Source organism: Ornithorhynchus anatinus, chromosome 18 (genome assembly GCF_004115215.2).
Source record: "Ornithorhynchus anatinus isolate Pmale09 chromosome 18, mOrnAna1.pri.v4, whole genome shotgun sequence".
Lineage (NCBI taxonomy): Eukaryota > Metazoa > Chordata > Mammalia > Monotremata > Ornithorhynchidae > Ornithorhynchus > Ornithorhynchus anatinus.
Window position 1 is genome coordinate 951,503 of NC_041745.1, and position 24,334 is coordinate 975,836.

Below are 24,334 nucleotides of genomic sequence, written 5' to 3' on the forward strand. Positions count from 1 at the left end.
GGCGGATGGGCGACCCCCGGACGTTTCTGAGGAGGGGGCAAAGGCAACTGGAAGGCGTTGGCAGAACGGCTGGAGAACCGGGAAGCCCGACAGCAGAGCGTTTTCTCCCGCCACTCCCAACGAGGACCTAAATAAATAGTTTTCTGAAACCTTTCAGATTTTTTAATAAGTCAAAATACACTTTTCTGACAGCATAATTGCTTTTCATACTGGGCCTTAAATCTGGACTATAAAAGAATAATGCTACAGTAGATCATTTGTGAAAACTTAATGAAAACTGAGTTAGTGAACCTTTGAGTCACCAGACCTTGAAATTCACTTTCAAAAACTAATTTGCAGGGAAAGGATGAGAAACATATTTAGAGATGATAAAGTTGGGGGTCTGGGTCGGGCAGGGGGCGGCGGTCCGTCTTGATTAACGCTCGGTTTAATTAACCGCCCGCCGGCGGGCCGAGATCCAGCCGCCCGGCGCCGGGGTCACTTCCGGCTCCCGGCCCGGCCCCGCCGTTGCCGGAGAGCTGCCCGGGGGCCGGATCCGGCACCGGACCGGGCGCTTCCGGGCGGAGAGGGTGAGAAGCCCAGACTGCGGGGCTCTCAGTAAGTGGCCCTGGAGGGGGACCGCGCTCTCCACACAGCGGGGGCCCGGTCCAGCCCTCTGAGCGCAGTCGGTGCACAGCACGGTGCTCTGCACGCGGTAGATGCCCAGCGTAGGACTCCGCATGCAGTAGCCGCTCGGTACAATACAGTAGTTAACTGTCCCACGTAGAGGGGTTCCGGCCCGCGGGGAGAAGAAATGGAGCCGTCGCGGGCGGACCAGCTTCCTGCCGTGCCACCGGGCAGGCTTAGACGTTGCCGGGGAGACCCGCGACACTGAGGGCCGGCGGGAGGGACGGAGCGGGGACCCGGCACCGTGCGACGACCGCCACGCGGACCGGATGAAGCGGCCGAGGGCCCGGGGGCTCTTAGCAACCCGCGACGAGGAACTCGGCCCTTCCCACGCCTGGTCCAATTAAGGACGTCGACCTCGGAGGCCTCGGGCCCGGCACCCACACATTGCTTCCAGCCCCGCGATGTTGCTGCGTTGTCGTCTGGGCTACGGCTCCGGTGCGTGTGCGAGGGGGGCCGGGGAGAGGGTGGTGTCCCCCAACACCGTCCCGGTGACCCCGCCGTGGGTCCGGTGACCCCCAGCCCAGGCCCGGCATCCCCCAACGCGGGCCCGGACAGCTTATCATCAGCCTGGAGCTTTCTCGATCAGTCGTATTTATTAATAATGATGATAATGGTATTGGTTAAGCACTTACTACGTGCCGAGCGCTGTCCTAAGCGCTGGGGTACACAGGGCGGTCAGGTTGTCCCGCGTGCGGCTCACAGTCTTCATCCCCATTTTCCGGATGAGGGAACTGAGGCACCGAGAAGTGAAGTGACTTGCCCAAAGTCACACAGCTGATAAGGGGCAGAGCCGGGATTAGAACCCGTGACCTCCGACTTCCAAGCCCGTGATCTTTCCACTAAGCCGTGCTGCTTCTCTCTGCGTGCAGAGCACTACTAGGTGCTCAGGAAAGTACGGTAATAATAATGATGACGATATTTGTTAAGCCCTTACTACGTGCAAAGCACCGTCCTGAGTGCTGAAGAGGGTACAAGGTGATCAGGTTGTCCCCGTGGGGCTCACGGTCTCAATCCCCATTTTACAGATGGGGTAACTGAGGCCCAGAGGAGTGAAGTGACCTGCCCCAAGTCACCCAGCCAAGTGGCTGAGCAGGGATTTGAACCCATGACCTCTGACTCCCAAGCCCGGGCTCTTCCCGCTGAGCCCCGCTGCTTCTCTCAACTGTACAGCAGAGTCGGTAGCCGAAGAGTTTACCGTCTAGCAGGAGAGACAGAAGATGAGGGATCTAATAATAACGTTAATAACGTTGGTATCTGTTAAGCGCTTACTCTGTGCGGGGCACCGTTCTAAGCGCTGGGGTAGATGCAGGGTCATAAGGTTGTCCCACGTGAGGTTCACGGTTAATCCCCATTTTACAGATAAGGGAACCGAGGCCCAGAGAAGTGAAGTGACTCGCCCACAGTCACCCAGCTGACAGCCGGGAGTCGAACCCATGACCTCGGGCTGCCAAGCCCGGGCTCTTTCCACTGAGCCCCGCTGCTCCTCTGGACTTGACTGCTTCTCTGGACTTCTACGGACTTGAGGGACGACTGAAGAAAGGGACTGAGTCGAAGAGCAAGGGCGACGCAGAAGGGAGTGGGTTGAAAGGCAGGTGGTGTGGAGGGGGGAGGGGTCGGCCTCCCTACACCTTCCGGGGGGACCTGCGGCAGGATGGGAGCCGGCCTCTGGGTCGGGGAGGGGGGCTCCCCGTCAGGCCAGTCGTCCCCGGACCCCCCCCCATCCCGGACCCCGTCCCACCTCCTTCCCCCGGGCGGGTCCCACCTCCATCACCGCCTCTCTTCGGGGCCGCCTGATGGATGGGGTATCTGGAATTTAACGTATTTATATTAATGTCCGTCTCCCCTCTAGACTGTAAGCTCACTGCGGGCAGGCAACTCGTCTCCCATTGCGTTGTACCCTTCCAGGCGGTCGGTACGGTGCTCCGCACCCGAGGGGCACCCAGTAAATGCGACGGATTGACCGATAGGCCGATGGATTAATAAGCTCGTCCCTAGACTGTAAGCTCGTTATTCATTCATTCATTCAACAGTATTTATTGAGCGCTCACCATGTGCAGAGCACTGGACTAAGCGCTTGGAATGGACAAATCGGCAACAGATAGAGACGGTCCCTGCCCTCCGACGGGCTTACGGTCTGATCGGGGGAGACGGGCGGACGAGGACGATGGCGATAAATAGAGTCGAGGGGAAGAACATCTCATAAAAACAAATAAATAGAATCAGGGTGATGTACGTCTCGTTGAACAAAATAAATAGGGTGATGAAGATAGATCTAGTTACGGGCAGGGAGCGTGTCTACTAATTCTTTTGCACCCTCCCAAGCGCTTTGTTTAGTGCTCTTCCCGTAGTAAGCGCTCAATAAATACCATCGGTGGATTGAGGAGTCATAATTCTGCTACCGGCTGAGCGGCCCCTCCGTGCCAAGCACTATACTGAGCGCTAGGGCAGATATGAGGTGATCAGGTTGGACCCAGTCCCTGTCCCGTCTAAGCGAGAGTTCGACAGGAGCGATCGATTGGCCGTTCACGCAACACGGAGCAAGAGGCACGGTTGCCGGGACCCGCCTCCGGCCGGTTGCTAGGGAACCACCGCTGCCTCGGTACCTTGGGCCTCGGTTTCCCCCCAGCCCCCAGCTTCTGTGCCGTGTTTCCCGGCAGCGCGCCCCTGCCCGCTTCTCCCTCCTCGGCCCTCGCCTTCCGGCCAACTCCCGGTCATCCTTTCGACTGTTTCTTCGGCTCCGTCTCCCGGACGCCCTCGCTCGGCCCCCGTTCGGCCCCGAAGCTTCCTCCCGCTCCCACCTCGGCGGGAACTTGGTGTCTGCCTTTACCGTTCTGCCCACGGTACCCACCCAGTGCCGCATTCGGCGTGCGGGTTCCTCCTCTGCCTCCCGCCCTCTGAAAGTGGCGTCCCCTCAAGGCCCGGCTCTGGGTCCCCTCCTCGTCTCCCTGTAGACCTGCGCCCTTGGAGAACTCCTTCGATCCCACGGCTTCAACTACCTCCTCTGCTCGGAGATGATTCCCAGATCGACACCTCCTCTGCGGTCTCGCGTTCATTCTGGCCTTCAGGACGTCTCCACTTGGAAGTCCCGCCAACCCCTCGAACTGAACGCGTCCAGAACAGAACTTCTCATCTTCCCAGCCGAGCCCCGTCCTCCCCGGGACTTTCCCGTCACTGTAGACGGAACCACCACCCTCCCTGTCTCGCGAGCCCGTGACCTTGACGTTATCCTTGATTCATCTCTCTTATTCAACCCACAGATTCAATCTGTCACCAACCTTCACAACATTGCCAAGATCCACCCTTTCGTCTCCAGCCAAACCGCCCCCGCGCTAATCCGGGCTCTCACCCTATTCCGCTTTAACTACTGCGTCAGCCTCATTCGTGCGTTCGGTCGTCTTTACTGAGCCCTTATTGCGGGCGGAGCAGCGTACTAAGCGCTTGGGGGAGCACGGTATAACAGTAAACGGACATTCTCTGCTCACAGTGAGCTTACAGACTAGAGGGGACGACATTAATCCGTATAAATGATTAAATAATTTACAGATATGTACGTAAGTGCTGCGGGGCTGGGGGTGGGGATGAATAAGAGGAGCAGATCGGGGAGTGGGAGGGGAGGAAAGAAGGGCTTAGTCGGGGAGGCCTTCTCGGAGGAGATGGGCCTTCAAGAAGGCTTTGGAAGGGGGGAGAGTCACCGTCTCTTGGATATGGGGAGGGAGGGGGGTCCCGGGCTAGAGGCGGGACGCGGGCAAGGGGTCGGCGGTGAAGTAGATGAGATCGTGGGACGGTGAGAAGGTTGGAATCGGAGGAGCAGAGTGCGTGAGCCGCGATGAGTTAGGAGAGTAGTGAGGTGAGGTAGGACGGGGAAAGGGGCTCGGGTGGTTTAAGGCCAAAGGTGAGGCATTTCTGTTTGACGTGGAGGTGGATGGGCAACCGCTGGAGGCTCCTGAGGAGTGGGGAAACCCGGTCTGAACGTTTTTGTAGGTACGGCCTCTCTCGCACACTCAGTCTCTCGCTCCTCTCCTGCTCACTCGGGTCGCATCAGGCGCCTCCGTCAGACTGTGCGTTCCGAGCAGCCTTTCCCTGCGACGAAATCAGCGCCGCCGCTCATTAAGGGAGAGATTTCCTCGGCGACCCGTGAAAGAAGCCGGGAGCCAATCCTCGCGGAGAGGGAGCGGTGTCTTTCCGCGCCCCCCCCGAGGCCACGGGTGGGCGGGCGCGCCCCCCGTTCTGTGTCTGGGGGGGCCCCCCCCGCCCCCACCCGGCAATCGGGGGCCGGGGCCGGCAGCCTCACCGGGTGTCCGCCTCGTTGGCCTGGACGAATCGTTGGCGAAATCCCGGCGGAGGGAGGGACGTGGTGGGACTGGATCGGCCGCCTACCAGATAGCCCCGAGATGTCTTCCACATCCCTTCTAATAACAACGATAATAATAATAATAGCTGTGGCCTTTGGTAACGCGCTTACTACGTGCCAGGCACCGTACTACGTACCGGGTTAGATGCGAGCCAATCGGGTTGGAGAAAGAGGCAGCCTGGCTCAGTGGAAAGGGCAGGGGCTTTGGAGTCAGAGGTCACGGGTTCGAATCCCGGCTCAGCCACTTGTCAGCCGCGTGACTTTGGGCAAGTCGCTTCGCTTCTCGGCGCCTCAGTTCCCTCATCCGTAAAATGGGGATTAAGACTGTGAGCCCCAAGGGAGGCGACCTGATTCCCCTGTGTCTAGAGCTTAGAACAGTGCTCGGCACATAGTAAGCGCTTAGCCAACATTATTATTATTATTATTAAAGTCCCTAACCCACATGGGGCTCACAGTCCTAATCCCCATCTTGCAGATGAGGTAACTGAGGCACAGAGAAGTGAAGTGGCTCGCCCAAGGTCACACGGCAGACATGCGGCGGAGCGGGGATTAGATCCCAGGTCTTTCTGACTCCCGGACCCGTGCTCCGTCCCCTGGGCCACGCTCTTCCTCTGACTCGACCAAGCGCCCAGCACAGTGCCCTACGCACAGCCGGCTCCCGGCCCGGCGCTCTCCTCGCGGCACTCGCTCGGCTTATTTCTCTGCTTCCTTAAGCAAATTGCCCCGAGGTTCGGCTGACGCCCGACTGGTTCTGAGGCGCGTTTGTGTGTGTGTGTGTGTGTGTGTGTGTGTTGTGCCTCGTGTGTAGTCTTTTGCCTCGAAGATGGTGCAGATGATGCCGCAGGTTTGGGGCCGGGCGGCTGGTCGGGCCAACCGGGGTCCGAGGCCCGCTCCGCACCGTGCCCACACGGAGACGCAGATCGTCGCGGCCGGGCCGGTGTCCGTCCCGGGTATTTCGTATCTACTGCGGTGCGAGGTAATAGTAACGTTGGTATTGGTTAAGCGCCTACTACGGGCCGAGCACCGTTCTAAGCGCTGGGGGAGATACAGGGTCATCGGGTTGTCCCACGCGAGGCTCACGGTCTTAATGCCCGTTTTACAGATGAAGTAACTGAGGCACAGAGACTAATAATAATGTTAGCTGGGTGACTTTGGGCAAGTCACTTCACTTCTCTGAGCCTCGGTTCCCTCGTCTGGAAAATGGGGGTGAAGGCTGGGAGCCCCACGGGGGACCACCTGATCACCTTGTATCCCCCCCAGCGCTTAGAACAGCGCTCCGCACACAGTAAGCGCTTAACGAAGGCCATCGTCGTCATCGTTATCATTTATTTATATTTATAAATAATTCTAGTTATTTATATTTTTATTTCTAGTAAGCGCTCAACAAATACCAGCCTTATGATGATTAGAGAAGCAGCGTGGTACAGTGGAAAGAGCCCGGGTTTGGGAGTCGGAGTTCATGGGTTCGAATCCCGGCTCCGCCGCTCGCCAGCCGGGTGACTCGGGGCGAGTCACTTCACTTCTCTGTGCCTCAGTGGCCTCATCTGTAAAATGGGGGTTAAAACTGCGAGCCCCACCTGGGACAACCTGATCTCCTGTATCCCCCAGCGCTTAGAACAGTGCTTTGCACATAGTAAGCGCTTAACGAATACCACCATTCATTTTATTTTTATATTATTGACGCCCGTTTACTTGTTTTGAGGTTGTCTGTCTCCCCCCGCCCCCCGTCTAGACCGTAGGCCCGCTGTGGGCAAGGAGGTGCCTCTCTTTATTGCCGTCCTTTCCAAGCGTTCAGTCCAGTGCTTTTCACAGAGTAACCGCTTAATATCGGAAGTAGCGCGGCTCAGTGGAAAGAGCCCGGGCTTGGGAGTCGGAGGTCATGGGTTCGACTCCCGGCTCTGCCACTTGTCAGCTGTGTGACTGTGGGCAGGTCACTTCACTTCTCTGGGCCTCAGTTCCCTCATCTGTAAAATGGGGATGAAGACTGGGAGCCCCACGTGGGACAACCCGATGACCCTGTATCTACCCCAGCGCTTAGAACAGTGCTCTGCACAGAGTAAGCGTTTAACAAATACCAAATACCAACTTCACTTCCTCTGGGCCTCAGTGACCTCATCTGTAAAACGGGGGTTAACTGGGAGCCTCCCGTGGGACAACCTGAGGACCCTGGATCTCCCCCAGCGCTTAGAACAGTGCTCTGCACAGAGTAAGCGCTTAACAAATACCGACTACCAATAAATAGGATTGAATGAATTGAATGAATGAATGAATGAATGAATGAGGGGTGGGCGCGCAGCGCCACCCCACGCCCCCTGCTGGCCGCATGGGCGAATGGCCGATGTGCGTCCGCGGTCACAGCGAGGAGCACCCCCTGGTGGCGGTGGTCGGGGTTGCAGCTGGGCGGTGGTCAAATGGGACCGGTGTTAACTGTCTACCGTTATTTGGAGGTGGTAATAATAATAATAATAACAATAATAGCAACAACAATAATAATAATAAGGATGATGATGATGATATGATGATGGTATTTGTTAAACAGTGTGGCTCAGTGAAAAGAGCACGGGCTTTGGAGTCAGAGGTCATGAGTTCGAATCCCGGCTCCACCACTTAATAATGTTGGTGTTTGTTAAGCGCTTGCTATGTGCAGAGCACTGTTCTAAGCGCCGGGGGAGATACAGGGTCACTTGTCAGCTGGGTGACTGTGGGCAAGTCACTTCACTTCTCTGGGCCTCAGTGACCTCATCTGGAAAATGGGGATGAAGACTGTGAGCCCCACGTGGGACAACCTGATTCCCCTCTGTGTACCCCAGCGCTTAGAACAGCGCTCTGCACATAGTAAGCGCTTAACAAATACCAACATCATTATTATTATTATTATTATTATTATTATTATTAAGCGCTTACTATGAGAAGCAGCGTGGCTCAGTGGAAAGAGCCCGGGCTTTGGAGTCAGAGGTCATGGGCTCGAATCCCGGCTCTGGCCCTTGTCAGCTGGGTGACTGTGGGCGAGTCACTTCGCTTCTCTGGGCCTCAGTTCCCTCATCTGTAAAATGGGGATGAAGACTGGGAGCCCCACGTGGGACGACCTGATTCTCCTGTGCTTAGAACGGTGCTCTGCACCGAGTAAGCGCTTAACAAATACCAACATTATTATTATTACTATGTGCCAGGCACTGTACTCAGCGCCGGGGTGGATACAAAGCAAATCGGGTTAGACACAGTCCCTGTCCCACATGGGGCTCACAGTCTCAATCCCCATTTTACAGATGATAATAATAATGATGGTATTTGTTAAGCGCTCACTATGTGCAGAGCACTGCTCTAAGCGCTGGGGTAGGTACGGGGTAATGAGTTTATCTCACGTGGGGCTCTTTTCTTTTTAATCCCCATTTTTACAGATGAGGTAACTGAGGCACAGAGAATAATAATAATAATGTTGGCATTTGTTAAGCGCTTACTAGGTGCAGAGCACTGTTCTAAGCGCTGAGGGAGATACGGGGTCATCAGGTTGTCCCTCGTGAGGCTCGCGGTCTCACCATTTTACAGATGAAGTCACTGAGGCCCAGAGAAGTTAAGTGACTCGCCCACGGTCACCCAGCTGACAAGTGGCAGAGCCGGGATTCAAACCCATGACCTCCGACTCCCAAGCCCGGGCTCTTTCCACTGAGCCGCGCTGCTTCTCTATGTGCCCAGCACTGCTCTAAGCGCTGGGGTAGATACAGGGTGATGAGTCTGTCCCACGTGGGGCTCGCATTTTTTTCTTTAATCCCCATTTTTACAGGTGAGGTAACTGAGTGACTTGCCCAAGGTCACACGGAAGACAAAACAGAGCCGGATTGGAACCCGCGACCTCGCGATCCCCGGGCCCGGGTCCTAACCACCAGGCCATGCCGCTAACAGACAGGAAAACGGGATTTGGTACCGCCAAGCCTCGTACTGGCGGCGGGGCAGGTCCGCGATGATCAGGTCAAACCCGGGGCTAGCAGGAGGAAACCGAGGCATAGTGAAGCGACTCGCCCAAGGCATTCCCAAGGTGGCCGGTGACCGGTGGGGTTTGCCGTTCGGGATCGTACCCGGTGCTCAGAGAAGAGAACCCGGGCCAAAAGTCCCCTGCCTTCACGAGGTTTACACTCTAGCCCAGCCAGAGCCCCGGGTGGGACCCGATCCTCTTGCGTCCGACCCAGCGCTTAGCGCGGTGCTTGGCACCGAAGGCCCAGAGGGTAGAGAACGGGCCCGGGAGTCCCGATCCGCCTGTTTGCTCCGTGACCTTGGCGGGGGGGGGGGTCACTTCTCTTCCGTGCCTCAGTTACCTCATCTGGAAAACGGGGATCGAGACCGGGAGCCCCCACGTCCAACCCCGCCTGCTCGCGTCCGCCCCGGCGCTCAGTAGGGTGCCCGGCACCCAGGAAGCGCTCAACAGAAACCGTAGCCGTCATTATCACTGTTACGAGGCCCCACCCCCGGCTGGAATCGGCCGGGCCCAATGTCGGGGCGGCGAAGCGAGAGCGTGAGCTGGGAGTGGCGGGAAAAGAGGAACGTGGAGAGGAGGCTGGGAGCCTCCGCCTCCCCGCCCCGGGCTGGGCCCGAACCGGCCGGTCCGAGCGGGGCCGAGCTCCGGGTTTTCACGGCCGGTGACGGAAGGGCTTCCCGGCCCCACCTCTCATTCCCCAGCCGTCCCGCTCCTCACTCCGTCTCGGAGAATGATGATGATGATAATGACGTGGGCATCGGGTCGGCCCACGTGAGGCTCCCAGTCCTCATCCCCATTTGACAGATGAGGGACCTGAGGCCCAGAGAAGTCAAGCGACTCGCCCACGGTCCCGCAGCTGACGAGCGGTAGGGTGGGGCTGCGAACCCGTGACCTACGACTCCGAAGCCCGGGCTCCACGCTGCTTCTCTGGGAAAATGAGATCGGGGGATCGGGAGGCAGATGAAGAACGTCCCCGACTCTCTCCTCTCCTCTCCGTCCCGATCCTCCCCCAGTGTCGCAGCGCGGACCGTCTCGCACCCCTGACTCCCCTCTCCCCGCCCCGGCCGGCCCCGCGGGGACCCAGCGAGGCCCATCCCACACCGGCCTCCCCTCGCCACCCCCGACTCTCCCCCGGTGACCCGCTACGGACCATCCCGCACCCGTGACTCTCCCCGGCGCGGACGTCGGCCCCCCAGGACCTTCCAGATTTTCCCGTTTCCCGGCTCCCCTTGGGAACGGATTCCCTGCGCTCGCTCCCCCACCGAGGGAAGACGGATCTCCCGCCGGTGGTCCTGACCCCGCCCCGCCCCGGCTGCGGCGGGGGGACTTGGCAATTCCACGCGGGCTCCGTCCGCCCCGTTCCCGGCCGGCCGACCCCGGTCCGGGCCGCTCGGGGCCGGGAGGTGGGTCCGGTCTCCCGCCGGCCCAACCCCCCCGGGCCCCGGCCGCCCGGCCGGCTCCCGGGGAGCGGGCGGCCCGGACGCCACAGCCCCCGTTCCCGTGCCGTCGCCTGCCGTCGCCATAGCAACCGCCCGTTCCACTGCGGATCGAGCGGAACGTGCCTGAGCGCCTGCCTCGCCCCGTCCTTTCGTGTTCCATATGTTGAGTCGAAGCGCGGCCTAGTTCCACCCTCGGCGCTCCCTCGCCTCCTCCCGCCCCGGCCCTCCGGGGACCCCCCGCGTCCCGGGACCGCCGTCCCCCAGCCCCCCGTCCTCGGGGGCGCGGGGCCGGTGACGGGACCGCTGGCCCACCGGCCCGCCCCGTCTCCTCCCTGCCCCGGCCCTTCCCTCCGGCCCACGTGGACGGGGTTCCGGTGCAGAGGAGCGGCGCGGCCCGGCCGAAGGAGCGCGCGCCTGGGCGTCGGGGCGCCGGGGCTCTGACCCCGGCTCCGCCGCTTGCCCGCCGCGTGACCCCCGGGCAAGTCACTTCCCCGGGCCTCAGTTCCCTCATCTGTAAAATGGGGCCCAAACGCCCGTTGTCGCTCCCACCGCGGGCCCCGTGTGGGACGGGGACCGCGTCCGAGCTGACTGCGTCGTAGCCGAGCCGCGGCTAGCGCGTAGCGAGCGTCTAACGCATAGCATTATTACCGGTGGGTTGCTGGGATGGGGGATCGCCGCCGCCCATCCCGCCCAGCGTGCCCCCTCCCACCCCTCCAGCTGTGCCCCCCCCATCCGCCCGCCGGGCCGTTCCACGTGTTCCGCGGGCCCGGCCGCCGCCGCCGGCTCCCGCGGCGATTGTGCCTCCGCCCGTCCGAGCGTCGGCGCTCCCGTCCAAATCGCTGTGACCTCTGACCCCTGCGGTTTTGTTTTCCAGCAACAGCGGCCGTTTGACCTCCTGACCATCACCAGCCCCGGTGAGTGAGCCGAGCCCGCGTCCCTCCTTCTTCCGCGGCGGGAGGCGGCGGGGGCGGGGGGGCGGCGAGCGGCCGGGGGGCCGGCGGGGGTGGGAGGAAGGGGCCGGGAGGCCCCGGGACCGTGTGATCCGGTGGCCGGGTGGCCCGGTGACCGTTCGGCCCGGTGGCTGTGTGACCCGGTGAGGGGCCCGTGAAGGGTCATCGCCGGCGGGATGGGTGGACGGCCCAAGCGGGCGCGACGCGGAGCCGGGGCCCGATAAATACCCACGGGTGGATCGACTCCGCCCTCGTGGCCATCCCAGGGTGGGCTGGGCGCCTGGAGAGAGGCAGAGGCGGAGACCGGGGCGCGATCTCCCGCGGAGGGGACCGGGGGCAGGAGGAGGGGAGACGGTAGGGAGCCCCGGACGGGGGCGCCTCGGTGTTAACAGCTGGGCTCTGGCCGGGCCGGACGGTCCGCGCTGATTAATCCTCCGTCGACTGGGATCGAGGCAAGGCTCCGTGGTCCCGGCCCGGGCCCGGGCCTAATCGCCGTTCCTCCGTCGGGGATTGGGGGAGGAAAACTCCCGAGGCCGTTTCTGCCGGGCTCCTAACGGCGCCGGGCTCCGGAAGGCCGGGAGGGCGACCGGCATCTGGCTCCTCCGAGGCCCCCCATCGGGCCTGAGCCGGGGGCCGGTGGAGGCGCCGGGCGCCCGGCCCGGCGGTCTCGGAAAATGGGCAGACCGGTTGCTAGATCCATGGATGAGTGGTCCGTGCCGGGTCACTGGGGGAGAGGCGGGGACGGGGAGGGGAGAGTCAGCGGTGAGGAGTGGTCGGTTCCGGGTCACCGGGGAGAGTCGGGGAGGGAGAGGGGAGAGACGGGGGCGTCGGACATTCTGCCCCCGATCCCTGCTCTCCCCCGCTCTCGTTCCGTGAACCCCTTGCGGGACGGGGACCGCGTCCACCCCCGTTAATCTGGATCCCTCCGGGGGCTCAGTCCAGGGCTCGGCACGGAGTAAGAGCCGCGCCGATCCCGCCGTCGCTAGTGTTTTTATCGTCACGTCCCCTTGGACGGGAACGGGTCGCCTGGCCTCGCCGGGCGGTCGTATTTCTCAAGCGCTGACTATACGCAGAGCACCGTACTGAGGGGGTCGGGAGAGCACGGTACAACGGTGTAACGGACCCGTTCGCCGCCCACGACGAGCTCGCGGTCCGGAATCGACGGTCGACTCCTCGCCCCCGTGCCTTCGTCGGGTCGGGGGCGGCCCGGGGGTCGGCACCGGGGGGGGGGGGGGGAGACACCCCGCCCCCCCCCCGGCCCTCCCCGAACCCGTCTGGGGTCCAGCCCCGGCCGGCGGGAGGGCGGTGGGGTCCGGGCGCCCGCGGGGGGCGGGCACGGGGGGAGCCGGTGGAGGCCGCACACCGCCGAGCTCGATCCATTTCTGTCCGTGCTTCTCGCCGGATCGGTAGACAGGTCAAACGCATTTCCGAGGCTGAGGGGGACGTGCGGGATGTGACAGTAAGAGAGCCATCAACCTTCCGGTAACCTTTAAAGAGACGGCGTCTCTTCCCGCACCGTAACTGATGGTCTCGTCAGGTCCGGAGAGCCCTCGCCGGCCTCAACCGGCGGGCAGAGAGGCGACGGCGAGGGGGTGGAGGGGCAGAGCGGCCGCCGGGAGGTGTCGCCCGGGGGAGGCCAGGACCGTGGCCCGGGGACGCCCGGGGACGCGGCCCCGACCGCGTCTGCCCGGTCCTCCCGCGGAGCCGGCTTTCGTCCCATCGTACTCGTCGAGCGCTTACCGTGTTCAGAGCACTGGACTGGGCGCTTGGGAGAGGACAGCCGAACCGTAAACGGACACGTTCCCTGCCCACAGCGAGCTTTCAGGATCTGAGATGGAGCGGCTGATTCATTTCCATTAACGTCTGCCCCCCCGCCCCCCAGACCGTAAGCTCCCTGTGGGCAGGGAACGCGTCTTGTCATATCGTCTACGCGCACCCTCCCCAGCGCTCGGTACGGTGACAGGAAGCGCTCGATAAATATCGGCGACCGGCCGAGACGGAGGATCCCCCGGCGGGAGGGGAACCTCGGATGCGAGGGAAGATGGCAGCCACCTCCTCCCTCGCTCTCCGAGCTCCCACGTCTGCCTCCTCCTAATTGCTCGGCGAACCCGCCGTTGATTAAGTTACTTTCCGGAGTCAGCCCCCAGACCGGACTGGAAAAATGAAGCTGCGGGACTAGAATTCGGGATCGATTTAGAATGGAGAATCTGCGCGGGATTGGCCGGGGCCCAACCTCCGTCACCCGCGCCCGGGAAACTCTCCGTTCGCGTTGCCTCTCCCCGGGGCAGAACCGGGGCAGGGTGGGGAGAGAGGGTTTGGTTTTTCGCTTTTCCTCGTTAATGTCGGAAGACAGACGGCTCGTCTTCCGAAGCGCCGGGGAGGGACGGGCTGAGCCGGCTGGGGGGGGGGGCGTCCAGCGGCCAGACGAAGCGGGAAATTCTCCACGCAGCCCGAGGAGCCGTAGCAGACCCCGTTGCGTGGGGGCGGGGGGGGGGTCAAGCGACGTTCATTCGTTCACTCGGTGGTATTTATTGAGCGCTCGCTATGTGCAGAGCGCTTGGAACGTGCCATTCGGCAACAGGTAGAGACACTCCCTGCCCCCAGTGAGCGAGAACCCAGGTCCCAGTCAATCGACGGTATTTATTCGGCACTGACCGCGCGCGGAGCGCCGTACCGAGCTCCGGGGACGAGCCCGGTACGACAGAGTCGGTAGACGCATTCCCTGCCCCCGGCGAGCGAGGACCCGGGACTCGGTCAGCCGCGTGGCTCGGCGGCGAGAGCCCGGGCTTGGGAGTCAGGGGTCGTGGGTTCGAATCCCGGCTCGGCCGGGTGACTGTGGGCGAGTCACTTGGCTTCCCTGGGCCTCCGCTCCCTCACCTGGAAAATGGGGATGAAGACCGGGAGCCCCACGGGGGACGACCCGATGAGCCGGGATCTCCCCCAGCGCTCAGAACGGCGCTCGGCGCATAGTAAGCGCTTAACAGATGCCGACGTTATTATTTATCGAGCACTTAGCGGGCGCAGGGCTCTGTACTAAGGGCTCGGAAGACTTCGGGACAACAGTCTCGGTAGACGCATTCCCCGCCCGCTGGCTCAGACCCGCTCCCGGGCCGTCTGGGGGACGAGCCGTTTGTCTTTCGATATTAACGAGGAAGAAGCAAAAACGAAAACCCCACGCTCTGCCCGTTAGACTCCCCTGCCTCCCCGCGAGCGAGGCAACGCCCCCGGGGCCACCGGTGGAAAGGACTGTAATAATAATAACTACGTTCTAAGCGCTGGGGGAGATCCAGGGTCATCAGGTTGTCCCTCGTGAGGCTCCCGGTCTTCACCCCCATTTCACGGAGGAGGTCACTGAGGCCCAGAGAAGTGACTCGCTCACAGTCACCCAGCTGACAAGTGGCGGAGCCGCGATTCGAACCCACCACCTCTGACTCCCGAGCCCGGGCTCTTCGCGGACGGGGCCCGGCCCGTTTGCACCCACCGCCGAGTAGGGGCACTCGGCCCCTCCTGCCTCCCGGTCTCCCCGCGGGGACAGGGTGTCGGACCGGGAGAGAGGCGGCGTGGCTCGGTGGAAAGGGCCCGGGCTTCGGAGTCCGAGGTCACGGGTTCGACTCCCGGCTCTGCCGCTTGTCGGCTGGGTGACCGTGGGCGAGTCACTTCACACCTCTGGGCCTCCGTTCCCTCATCTGGCGAATGGGGCTTCGGACCGTGAGCCTCACGTGGGACGACCCGACGACCCCGGATCTCCCCCAGCGCTTAGAACGGTGCTCTGCACAGGGTAAGCGCTTAACAAACGCCAACCTCATTATTATCGACCTCTAGAGCGCACTCGGGCTGGGGAACGCCCGCGTCACGGCGTTTATTTCGGTCGATGCCCGTCTCCCAGCGTCTAGACCGGAAGCTCGCCGTGGGCAGGGGATGCGCCTCCTCCTTGTCGTTGTATCAGGCCCCCGGGCCGGGCGGAGCGCGGGTTCGAATCCCGGCTCCGCCACTTGTCGGCTGCGTGACTTTGGGCACTTTGCTTCTCTGGGCCTCAGTGACCTCGTCTGTAAAATGGGGATGAAGACCGCGCCCCCTCCGGAGACCGGTCGCCCCGCCCCGTCCCCTGCCCCCTTCCACCCAGGTCTCTCCCGTGCTCCGGTTTGGGAAGCCCCGGAGTGAAGAGTTTGTGAAAATTTAGTTTTTCTAATTAAGCCCGGAGAATGTAGAAATCAACAATACGGTGCATTCTCCCAGCAGGGCCCGTAAATTAATTAGGGGCAATTTGCTGTCAGAAACAATTTCCGTAATTTCTCGTGAAAAAACGGGAAATCTCTTTCTTTTTTAACGCTCAAGTCACTGGGGTTCCCGCGAAGCGGCGTGGCCCGGTGGAGAGAGCGCGGGCCCGGGAGTCCCGGAGGCCCGGGTTCTGATCCCCGCTCCGCCGCCGGTCTGCCGTGTGACCTCGGACGGGTCACTCTGCTCCTCCGGGCCTCGGTTCCCTCCTCTGCCAAACGGGGATTACGACCGGGAGCCCCTTGTGCGTCGTGGACCGTGTCCGACCTGATTAGCCTCTGTCTACCCCAGCGCTTCATACAGTGCCTGGCGCATAGTGAGCGCTGGACAAATACCCTTAAAAAGAAAAAAGGGCCAGTTGGCTCCGAAGCTGACTCGGCCAGCTCTGCCAGGCGGCCCCTGGGCCTCACGCGTCTTGGGGATGGGACCCCCCCCCCCCCCGATGACCCCGTATCTGCCCCGGCGCTTAGAACAGTGCTGGGCCCCATAGTAAGCGCTTAACAAATACCAACCGTTTTATTATTATTATTAGTGGAGCCGGGACAGCCGGGAGGACGGCTTCGGGGTCGGCTCGGGGGATGGGACGGGAGGCGTCCTGGTGCGCGGCCCGGAGGACGGACTAGGGGAAGGGCGAGGGGACGGCCCGGGGGACGGCCCGGAGGCGGCGGCGGGCGGGCGGAGCCGTTGGGTCGGGGCCGCTGTGCGGTTGCAAAAGAGCTCACCTCCTCCAGGAGGCCTTCCCAGACCGATCCCTCCCTTTCCCTTCTCCGCTCTTCCCCCTTCCCCTCCCCTCAGCACTGTGCTCATTTGCATAACTTATTTATTACTCTATTAATTTTGTTCATGGGGGGGGGGGGGGGGGTCCATCCCCTTGATCCTATCGATCTCGATGATGTTGTCTTCTTTTCGGTTTTGTTCTCTTTTGCTCTGCTGCCTGTCTCCCCCTCTTAGACCGTGAGCCCGTCGGTCACCGGGCAGGGAGGGTCTCTCTCGGTGGCCCGATTGTCCATTCCAAGCGCTTAGTCCAGTGCTCAATCAATACTATTGAATGAATGAACGAATGAATGAACAAGTGAATGAGCAACGAACGAATGAATGAACAAATGAATGAATGAACAAATGAACGAATACATGAATGAAGGAAGGAAGGAATGAATGAACGATGAATGAATGAGCAAGTGAATGAATGAGTGAATGAACGAACGAATGAATAGTGAATGAATGAATGAGCGGATGAATGAATGAGTGAATGAATGACTGAATGAACGAATGAATGAACGAGTGGACGAATGAATGAGTGAACGAATGAATGAGTGAATGAACGAATGAATGAATGAATGAGTGAATGAACGAATGAATGAGTGAATGAACGAATGAATGAGTGAGTGAATGAACGGATGAACGAATGAGTGTGTGAATGAATGAACGAATAAATGAATGACTGAATGAACGAACGAATGAATGAGTGAATGAATGAACAAGGGAATGAACGAATGAATGAGTGAATGAATGAGTGAGTGAATGAATGAACGAACGAACTAATGAATGAATACACGGAGGCATCGATTCAATTTTTAATTCTATTCTATTTATCGCTATTGTTCTTGTCCGTCCGTCTCCCCCGATTAGACCGTAAGCCCGTCATTGGGGAGGGACTGTCCCTATCTATTACCGATTCGTCCTTTCCAAGCGCTCGGTACAGTGCTCTGCAAGTAGTAAGCGCTCAATAAATACTATTGAGTGAATGAGTGGATGAATGAACGAGTGAATGAACAAACAAATGAATATATGAACGAATCAACGAGTGAATGAATGAACGAACGAGTGAATGAATGAACAAGTGAAATGAATGAACGAGTGAGTGAATGAATGAATGAGTGAGTGAATGAATAAATGAACAAACGAATGAGTAAATGAATGAATGAGTGAGTGAATGAACGAACGAACAAACGAACGAGTGAGTGAATGAACGAATGACCAAGTGAATGAATGAATGAGTGAATGAATAAATGCATGAAGGAATGAGTGAATGAATGAATGAGTGAACGAATGAATGAAGGAGTGAACGAGCGAATGAATAAATGAACGAATGAATGAATGAGTGAGTGAATAAATGAATGAATGAGTGAATGGCTGAGTGAACGAATGAATGAATGAGTGAGTGAACGAATGACTGAATGAGCGAAGGAATGAGTGAATGAGTGAATGAACGAATGAGTGAACGAATGAATGAGTGAAGGAATGAATGAGTGAATGAACGACTGAGCGAGTGAACGAAGGAATGAGTGAACGACTGGATGAAGGAGCGAAGGAACGAGCGAATGAACGAATGAGTGAAGGAATGAGTGAACGAAGGAATGAAGGAGCAAAGGAACGAGTGAACGAAGGACTGAACGAATGCATGACTGAATGAGTAAATGAAGGAGTGAACGAATGAATGAATGAATGAGGGAACGAGTGAATGAACGAACGGACGGACGAATGAATGAAGGAAGGAAGGAATGAAAGAATGAATGAATGAATAAGCGAACGAGTGAATGGACGGAGGGAGGAAGGAAGGAAGGAAGGAAGGAAGGAAGGAAGGAAGGAAGGAAGGAAGGAAGGAAGGAAGGAAGGAAGGAAGGAAGGAAGGAAGGAAGGAAGGAAGGAAGGAAGGAGCGAGTGAATGAACGAACGGACGGACGAATGAATGAATGAAGGAAGGAAGGAAGGAAGGAATGAAAGAATGAATGAATGAATGAATGAGCGAACGAGTGAATGGACGGAGGAAGGAAGGAAGGAAGGAAGGAAGGAAGGAAGGAAGGAAGGAAGGAAGGAAGGAAGGAAGGAAGGAAGGAAGGAAGGAGGGAACGAGTGAATGAACGAACGGACGGACGAATGAATGAATGAAGGAAGGAAGGAATGAAAGAATGAAAGAATGAATGAATGAATGGATGGATGGATGGATGGATGGATGGATGGATGAGGGAACGAGTGAATGAACGAACGGACGAAGGAAGGAAGGAAGGAAGGAATGGATGAATGAATGAATGAATGAATGAATGGATGGATGGATGGATGGATGGATGGATGGATGGATGGATGGATGAGGGAACGAGTGAATGAACGAACGGACGAAGGAAGGAAGGAAGGAAGGAATGAATGAATGAATGAATGAATGAATGGATGGATGGATGGATGGATGGATGGATGGATGGATGGATGAGGGAACGAGTGAATGAACGAACGGACGAAGGAAGGAAGGAAGGAAGGAAGGAATGAATGAATGAATGAATGAATGAACGAACGAACGAGCGAACGAAGGAACGAACGAACGAACGAAGGAAGACGGGCCGGCGGGGCCGGGCAGGTGCCCCGCTGGGCTCGGCGGTCGATGGGTCGCGCCTGGCGGGCGCCCGGGGCGCGGCCGAGTCCCGCTCCAGACCGGAGCAGCCGCCGGCCGAGGCGGGGCGGAGCGCGGGCGGGCGGGCGGCGCGGGGAGCGGCGGGCGGCGCCGGCCTTCGATTGGTCGCGCCTGCGCGCCGGCCCCGCCCCCGGGCCGGGCCGGGCCAGGCCGGAGCAGCCGATGCGCCGAGCGGGAGCGGCCGGGAACAATGAGCGCGGGGGGGAGGGGGAGGGGGAGGGGGAGGGGAGGCGCCCCGCCATGTACGCCTTCGTGCGCTTCCTGGACGACAACGTGTGCTACGCCCTGCCCGTGTCGTGCGTGCCGGGCTTCCGCCCCCGCTCCCGCCTCGACTTCGACAACCAGAAGGTGTACGCCGTCTACCGCCTCCCCGACGGGCCCCGCCCCGGGCGGCGGCAGGATTCGCACCCGCGCCCCGAGCAGCAGCAGCAGCAGCAGCAGGAGGAGCAGGAGCAGGAGGAGGAGGAGGAGGAGTGGGGGGCCGGGGCCCCCCCCGGCTGGGGAGCCCTGCTCCTGCGCAAGGCCCAGATCCTGGCGCTGGCAGGTCGGAGGGGGGGTGGGGGGGTGGGGGGGAGGGGCGGGGGGCGTCCAGTTGGGAGGACCGACCCCCCCACCCGCCGGGCTGCGGGGGGAGGGGCTGCGCAAAGGCCAGACCAGTTAAAAACCTCTCTCCGCCCCCAGCGCTTAGCGCGGTGCTGGGCGCCCCTGAGGGCTCCCACGGCGGTGGCACAGCGCCTGGCACAGTGTTGGGCACCCCTAAGGGATCCCACGACGATGGCACAGAGCTTAGCACGGTGCTCGGCACCCCTGAGGGATCCCCCGGCGATGGCACAGGGCCTGGCGTGGTGCTGGGCGCCCCTGAGGGATCCCCCGGCGGTGGCACAGCGCCTGGCACGGTGCTTGGCACCCCTAAGGGACCTCACGGCGATGGCACAGCGCTCCACTTAGCACAGTGTTTGGCACCCCTAAGGACTCCCACGACGAGGGCACAGCATTCCGCCTAGCGCAGTGCTGGGCACCCCTGCGGGATCCCACGGCGATGGCACAGCGCTTAGCGCGGTGCTGGGCACCCTTAAGGGATCCCACGGCGATGGCACAGCGCCTGGCACGGTGCCGGGCACCCCTAAGGGATCCCCCGGCGATGGCACAGTTCCTGGCACGGTGCTCGGCACCCCTAAGGGATCCCACGGTGATGGCACAGCGCCTGGCGCGGTGCTGGGCACCCCTAAGGGATCCCATGGCGATGGCACAGTTCTTAGCACGGTGCTCGGCACCCCTAAGGGATCCCCCGGCGATGGCACAGGGCCTGGCGTGGTGCTGGGCGCCCCTGAGGGATCCCACGGTGATGGCACGGCGCCTGGCGCGGTGCTGGGCGCCCCTAAGGGATCCCACGGCGATGGCACAGAGCTTAGCACAATGCTTGGCACCCCTAAGGGATCCCACGGCGATGGCACAGTTCTTAGCACGGTGCTCGGCACCCCTAAGGGATCCCCCGGCGATGGCACAGGGGCCTGGTGATGGTGCTTGGACGCCCCTGAGGGATCCACGGTGATGGCACGGCGCCTGGCGCGGTGCTGGGCGCCCCTAAGGGATCCCACGGCGATGGGCACAGAGCTTAGCACAATGCTTGGCACCCCTAAGGGATCCCACGGCGATGGCACAGTTCTTAGCACGGTGCTCGGCACCCCTAAGGGATCCCCCGGCGATGGCACAGGGCCTGGCGTGGTGCTGGGCGCCCCTGAGGGATCCCACGGCGATGGCACAGCGCCTGGCGCGGTGCCGGGCGCCCCTAAGGGATCCCACGGCGATGGCACAGAGCTTAGCACGGTGCTTGGCACCCCTGAGGGATCCCACGGCGATGGCACAGCACCTGGCACGGTGCCGGGCGCCCCTGAGGGATCCCACGGCGATGGCACAGCGCCTGGCACGGTGCCGGGCGCCCCTGAGGGATCCCACGGCGATGGCACAGCGCCTAGCACGGTTCCGGGCACCTCTGAGGGATCCCACGGCGATGGCACAGCGCCTGGCACGGTGCTTGGCACCCCTGAGGGACCTCACGGCGATGGCACAGCGCTCCCCCTAGCGCGGTGCTTGGCACCCCTACGGGATCCCACGGCGCTGGCACAGCGTCTGGCGCGGCGCCGGGCGCCCCTCAGGGCTCCCGCGACGAGGGCACAGCGCTCCGTTTAGCGCGGTGCTTGGCACCCCTAAGGGACCCCACGGCGAGGGCACAGCGCTCCTGCATCGGGGCCCGGCCGGCGCCGACTGCGTGCCGAGCACCGGGCGGAGCGCCTGGAAGGGACAGTTGGGCGGCAGAGAGGGGTCCGCCCCGCCCGGGGACGGGCCCGAGCGCTTGTCGCGGAGTGAGCGCCTGGCACCGGAAAGGGCCGAGCGGGGACCGGCGCGGCGGGGCCGGGCACGTCGGCGGCGCTCGGCGAGGACCGGCGTCACGGTGACGTTGGTATTCGTTCTAAGCGCCGGGGGGAGACCCGGGGTCACCGGGTGGTCCCGCGCGAGGCTCCCGGCCTTAATCCCCCTTTTACAGACGAGGTGACTGAGGCCCAGAGAAGGGAAGTGACTTGCCCGCAGCCGCCAAGGGGGATTCGAACCCGTGCCAGCGCCACGGTGAGCGCCCGTCACCCGGTGAAGGCCGAACGAGGACCGTCCCGCGGCGCTCGGCTCGGCGCCGGGCACGTGGCGGGCGCGCGGCGGGGACCGGCGCGGCGCCGGGCGCGTTGGAAGCGCTCGACGGGGGCCGTCGCGACGTGACGGCGCTCGGCTCGGTGCTCGGCACGGAGCGAGCGCTTAAATCCCGTCGTGACGTGACGGCGCTCGGATCGGTGCTCGGCACGGAGCGAGCGCTTAAATCCCGTCGTGACGTAACGGCGCTCGGATCGGTGTTCGGCACGTAGTGATCGCTTAAATCCCGTCGTGATGTAACGGTGCTCGGATCGGTGCTCGGCACGGAGCGAGCGCTTAAATCCCATCGTGACGTAACGGCGCTCGGATCGGTGCTCGGCACGGAGCGAGCGCTTAAATCCCGTCGTGATTTAACGGCGCTCGGATCGGTGCTCGGCACACAGCGAGCGCTTAAATCCCGTCGTGACGTAACGGCGCTCGGCGCTTCGATCAGTGCTGGGGACGTAGTGAGCGCTTAACGAATCCCATCGTGATTTAACGGCGCTCGGCGTTTAGATCGGTGCTCGGCACGTCGCGAGCGCTTACATCCCCTCGGCATTTAACGGCGCTCCGCGCTTAGGTCGGCGCTCGGCACCTAGGAAGCGTTTAGCAAATGCCGTCGTCCTTTAACAGCGCCGAGCGCTTCGATCGGCGCTCGGCGCCTAGGAAGCAGTCGACGGGGCCCATCGTCATTCAACGGCGCTCGGGGCTTAGATCGGGACACGGCGCTCGGATCGGGGCTCGGCACGTAGTGAGCGCTCAGCCAAGTCCGGCGGCGTTGAAGAGCGCTCGGCACACAGTGAGCGCTCAGCCAGGTCCGGCGGCGTTGCAGAGCGCCCAGCGCTTAGATCGGTGCTTGGTCCCCGGCGGGCCGGGCAGGGATGGTCTCTGTCTGTGGCCGAATTGTCCATTCCAAGCGCTTGGTACGGTGTAAGCGCTCAGTAGATACTATCGAGTGCTCTGCACAGAGTCGGCGCCCGGTAGTTGGAACGGTCGCAAGCGGGCGCTTAACGGATGCAGCGTGAGCGCTCAATAGATGCTGTCGGATGAATGCTCTGCGCAGAGTAAGCGCTCGATAAATACTGTGGAATGAACGAATGCCCCGCACGGAGTCAGCGCTCGGTAGGGACCGTCGAGTGAAGGATCGGAAGCGGGCGCTTAACGAACACAGCGCGAGCGCTCGATAGATATTATCGAGCGAATGAGCGCTCTGCACAGAGTAAGCGCTCGGTAGGGACCGTCGAGCCGCCGCCGTGACGGGCGCGAGACCCGCGCCGCCCCTCGGCCCCCGGGGGAAGGGTCCGGAGAGTTCCGTTCACTCGTCGTCGAGCGCTTCCTACGCGCAGGGCGCCGGACTGAGCGCTCGGGACGGGCAGCCGGGCGCGGTTTTCCTCGCGGCGACCGGAGACGGGATGCGGGGTCCCGGTTTCACCGCGCCGCCGGTGGGCGCTTGAGCCGAGGAGAGGTTTGGGGGTCGCCCCGGTCCTCCTCCTCCCGGCACCGGGGGCCCACGACGGAGGGGTCCGGTGTCCCCCCCGGGGGAAGAGGAGGAAGAAGAGTTAAACGGTATTCGTCAGGGGAGCCGCCGGGCGCCGGACCGGGCGCCGGGGCACGGGGAAGACGCGCTCGGGCCCTCTCCCGGGCGTTCCGGGAAAAACCCCGAACGGCTCCGCGTCCCCATCGCCCCGACCTGGGCCGACGAACGAGATCTCTATCGCCCGGGGGTGGATTCGGCCAGCTCCGGTCCCCCCCGCCCCGCCGATCCCGAGATGAGAGGGGGAGATGGATTCGGCTCCGATGAGCCCCCGGGGTCTATCGCTTGGAAACCGGCGGGCCCGGTCCGGAGGAGTTGGGGGAGGCGGAGAGGGGGTCGGGCACGGAGGCGTTTTTCAGCGTTTCGCCGGGGCGGGGAGCCGGGGGTAGGCGGCGGCGGGCGGCCGGCGAAGACGTCGCCGTCCGCCCGTCTCGCCTGGCGGGATGCGCCTCTTTCCCGGGCCCCGAGGAGATGAACTGGGCGACGCGGGGAGGCGGGGCTGGGGCCTGCGGTCGCCGAACCCGTCGGGAGCGGTCGATCCCTTCCCGGCCCCAGCGCCTCCGGTCTCGAGGCGGTCTCCGGGGCCCCCGCCGCGCCGCGGGCCGGCGTCGCTCTTCGAAGCGCCCTCGCGCCGGGTTGGGAGATGCCCCCCGCGGATTCGGAGCGGAGCCGCGACGCGCCCCCCGCGCCCGGCGACCACGGGCGAGGGACGGGGCGCGGCCCCTTGGGGTGGAGTCAGACGGGGGCGTTTCCCCGAAACCTCAAGGCCGGTTTGGGAAAGGGGAGGCGTCCCCTTATCTTTATCCGAGACCCCCCCCCCCCCAAAACACTTTCCGTCTCCGTTCCGCCCCTTTAACTTTCCTCGGAGACAGCTGGCTGTCACCTCCTCGTTCTCGGTCTCCCCGAAAAGAAACAACCCTGTGGAAAAACGAGTCCGTGTTCCCCGGTTCCGCGGGGTCCAGCCGTCTTTCGTCACAAGCCACCTCACCCTGTTTAGAATCGCTCAGAAGGGATAATGGGGCGTGAGGCCGAGCGGGGCCGGAATGAGGGTCGGCGGACTCCGC

General features: G+C 61.8%; 1 protein-coding gene across 2 annotated transcripts in view; it reads left to right on the plus strand.

Moving 5' to 3' along the window:
* The window catches only part of BEND5 (BEN domain containing 5), a 113,740-nt gene that overhangs the window by 78,686 nt on the left and 10,720 nt on the right, over positions 1–24,334 (plus strand). Inside the window, exon 6 of one of the 2 annotated variants that reach the window (XM_029046571.2) lies at positions 11,304–11,343. In XM_029046571.2, coding sequence (XP_028902404.1) covers positions 11,304–11,343 — 40 coding nt within the window. Of the gene's footprint in view, positions 1–11,303; positions 11,344–19,265; positions 19,602–24,334 lie in introns of those variants that run through there. The other variant, XM_029046572.1, reaches the window with a different exon arrangement.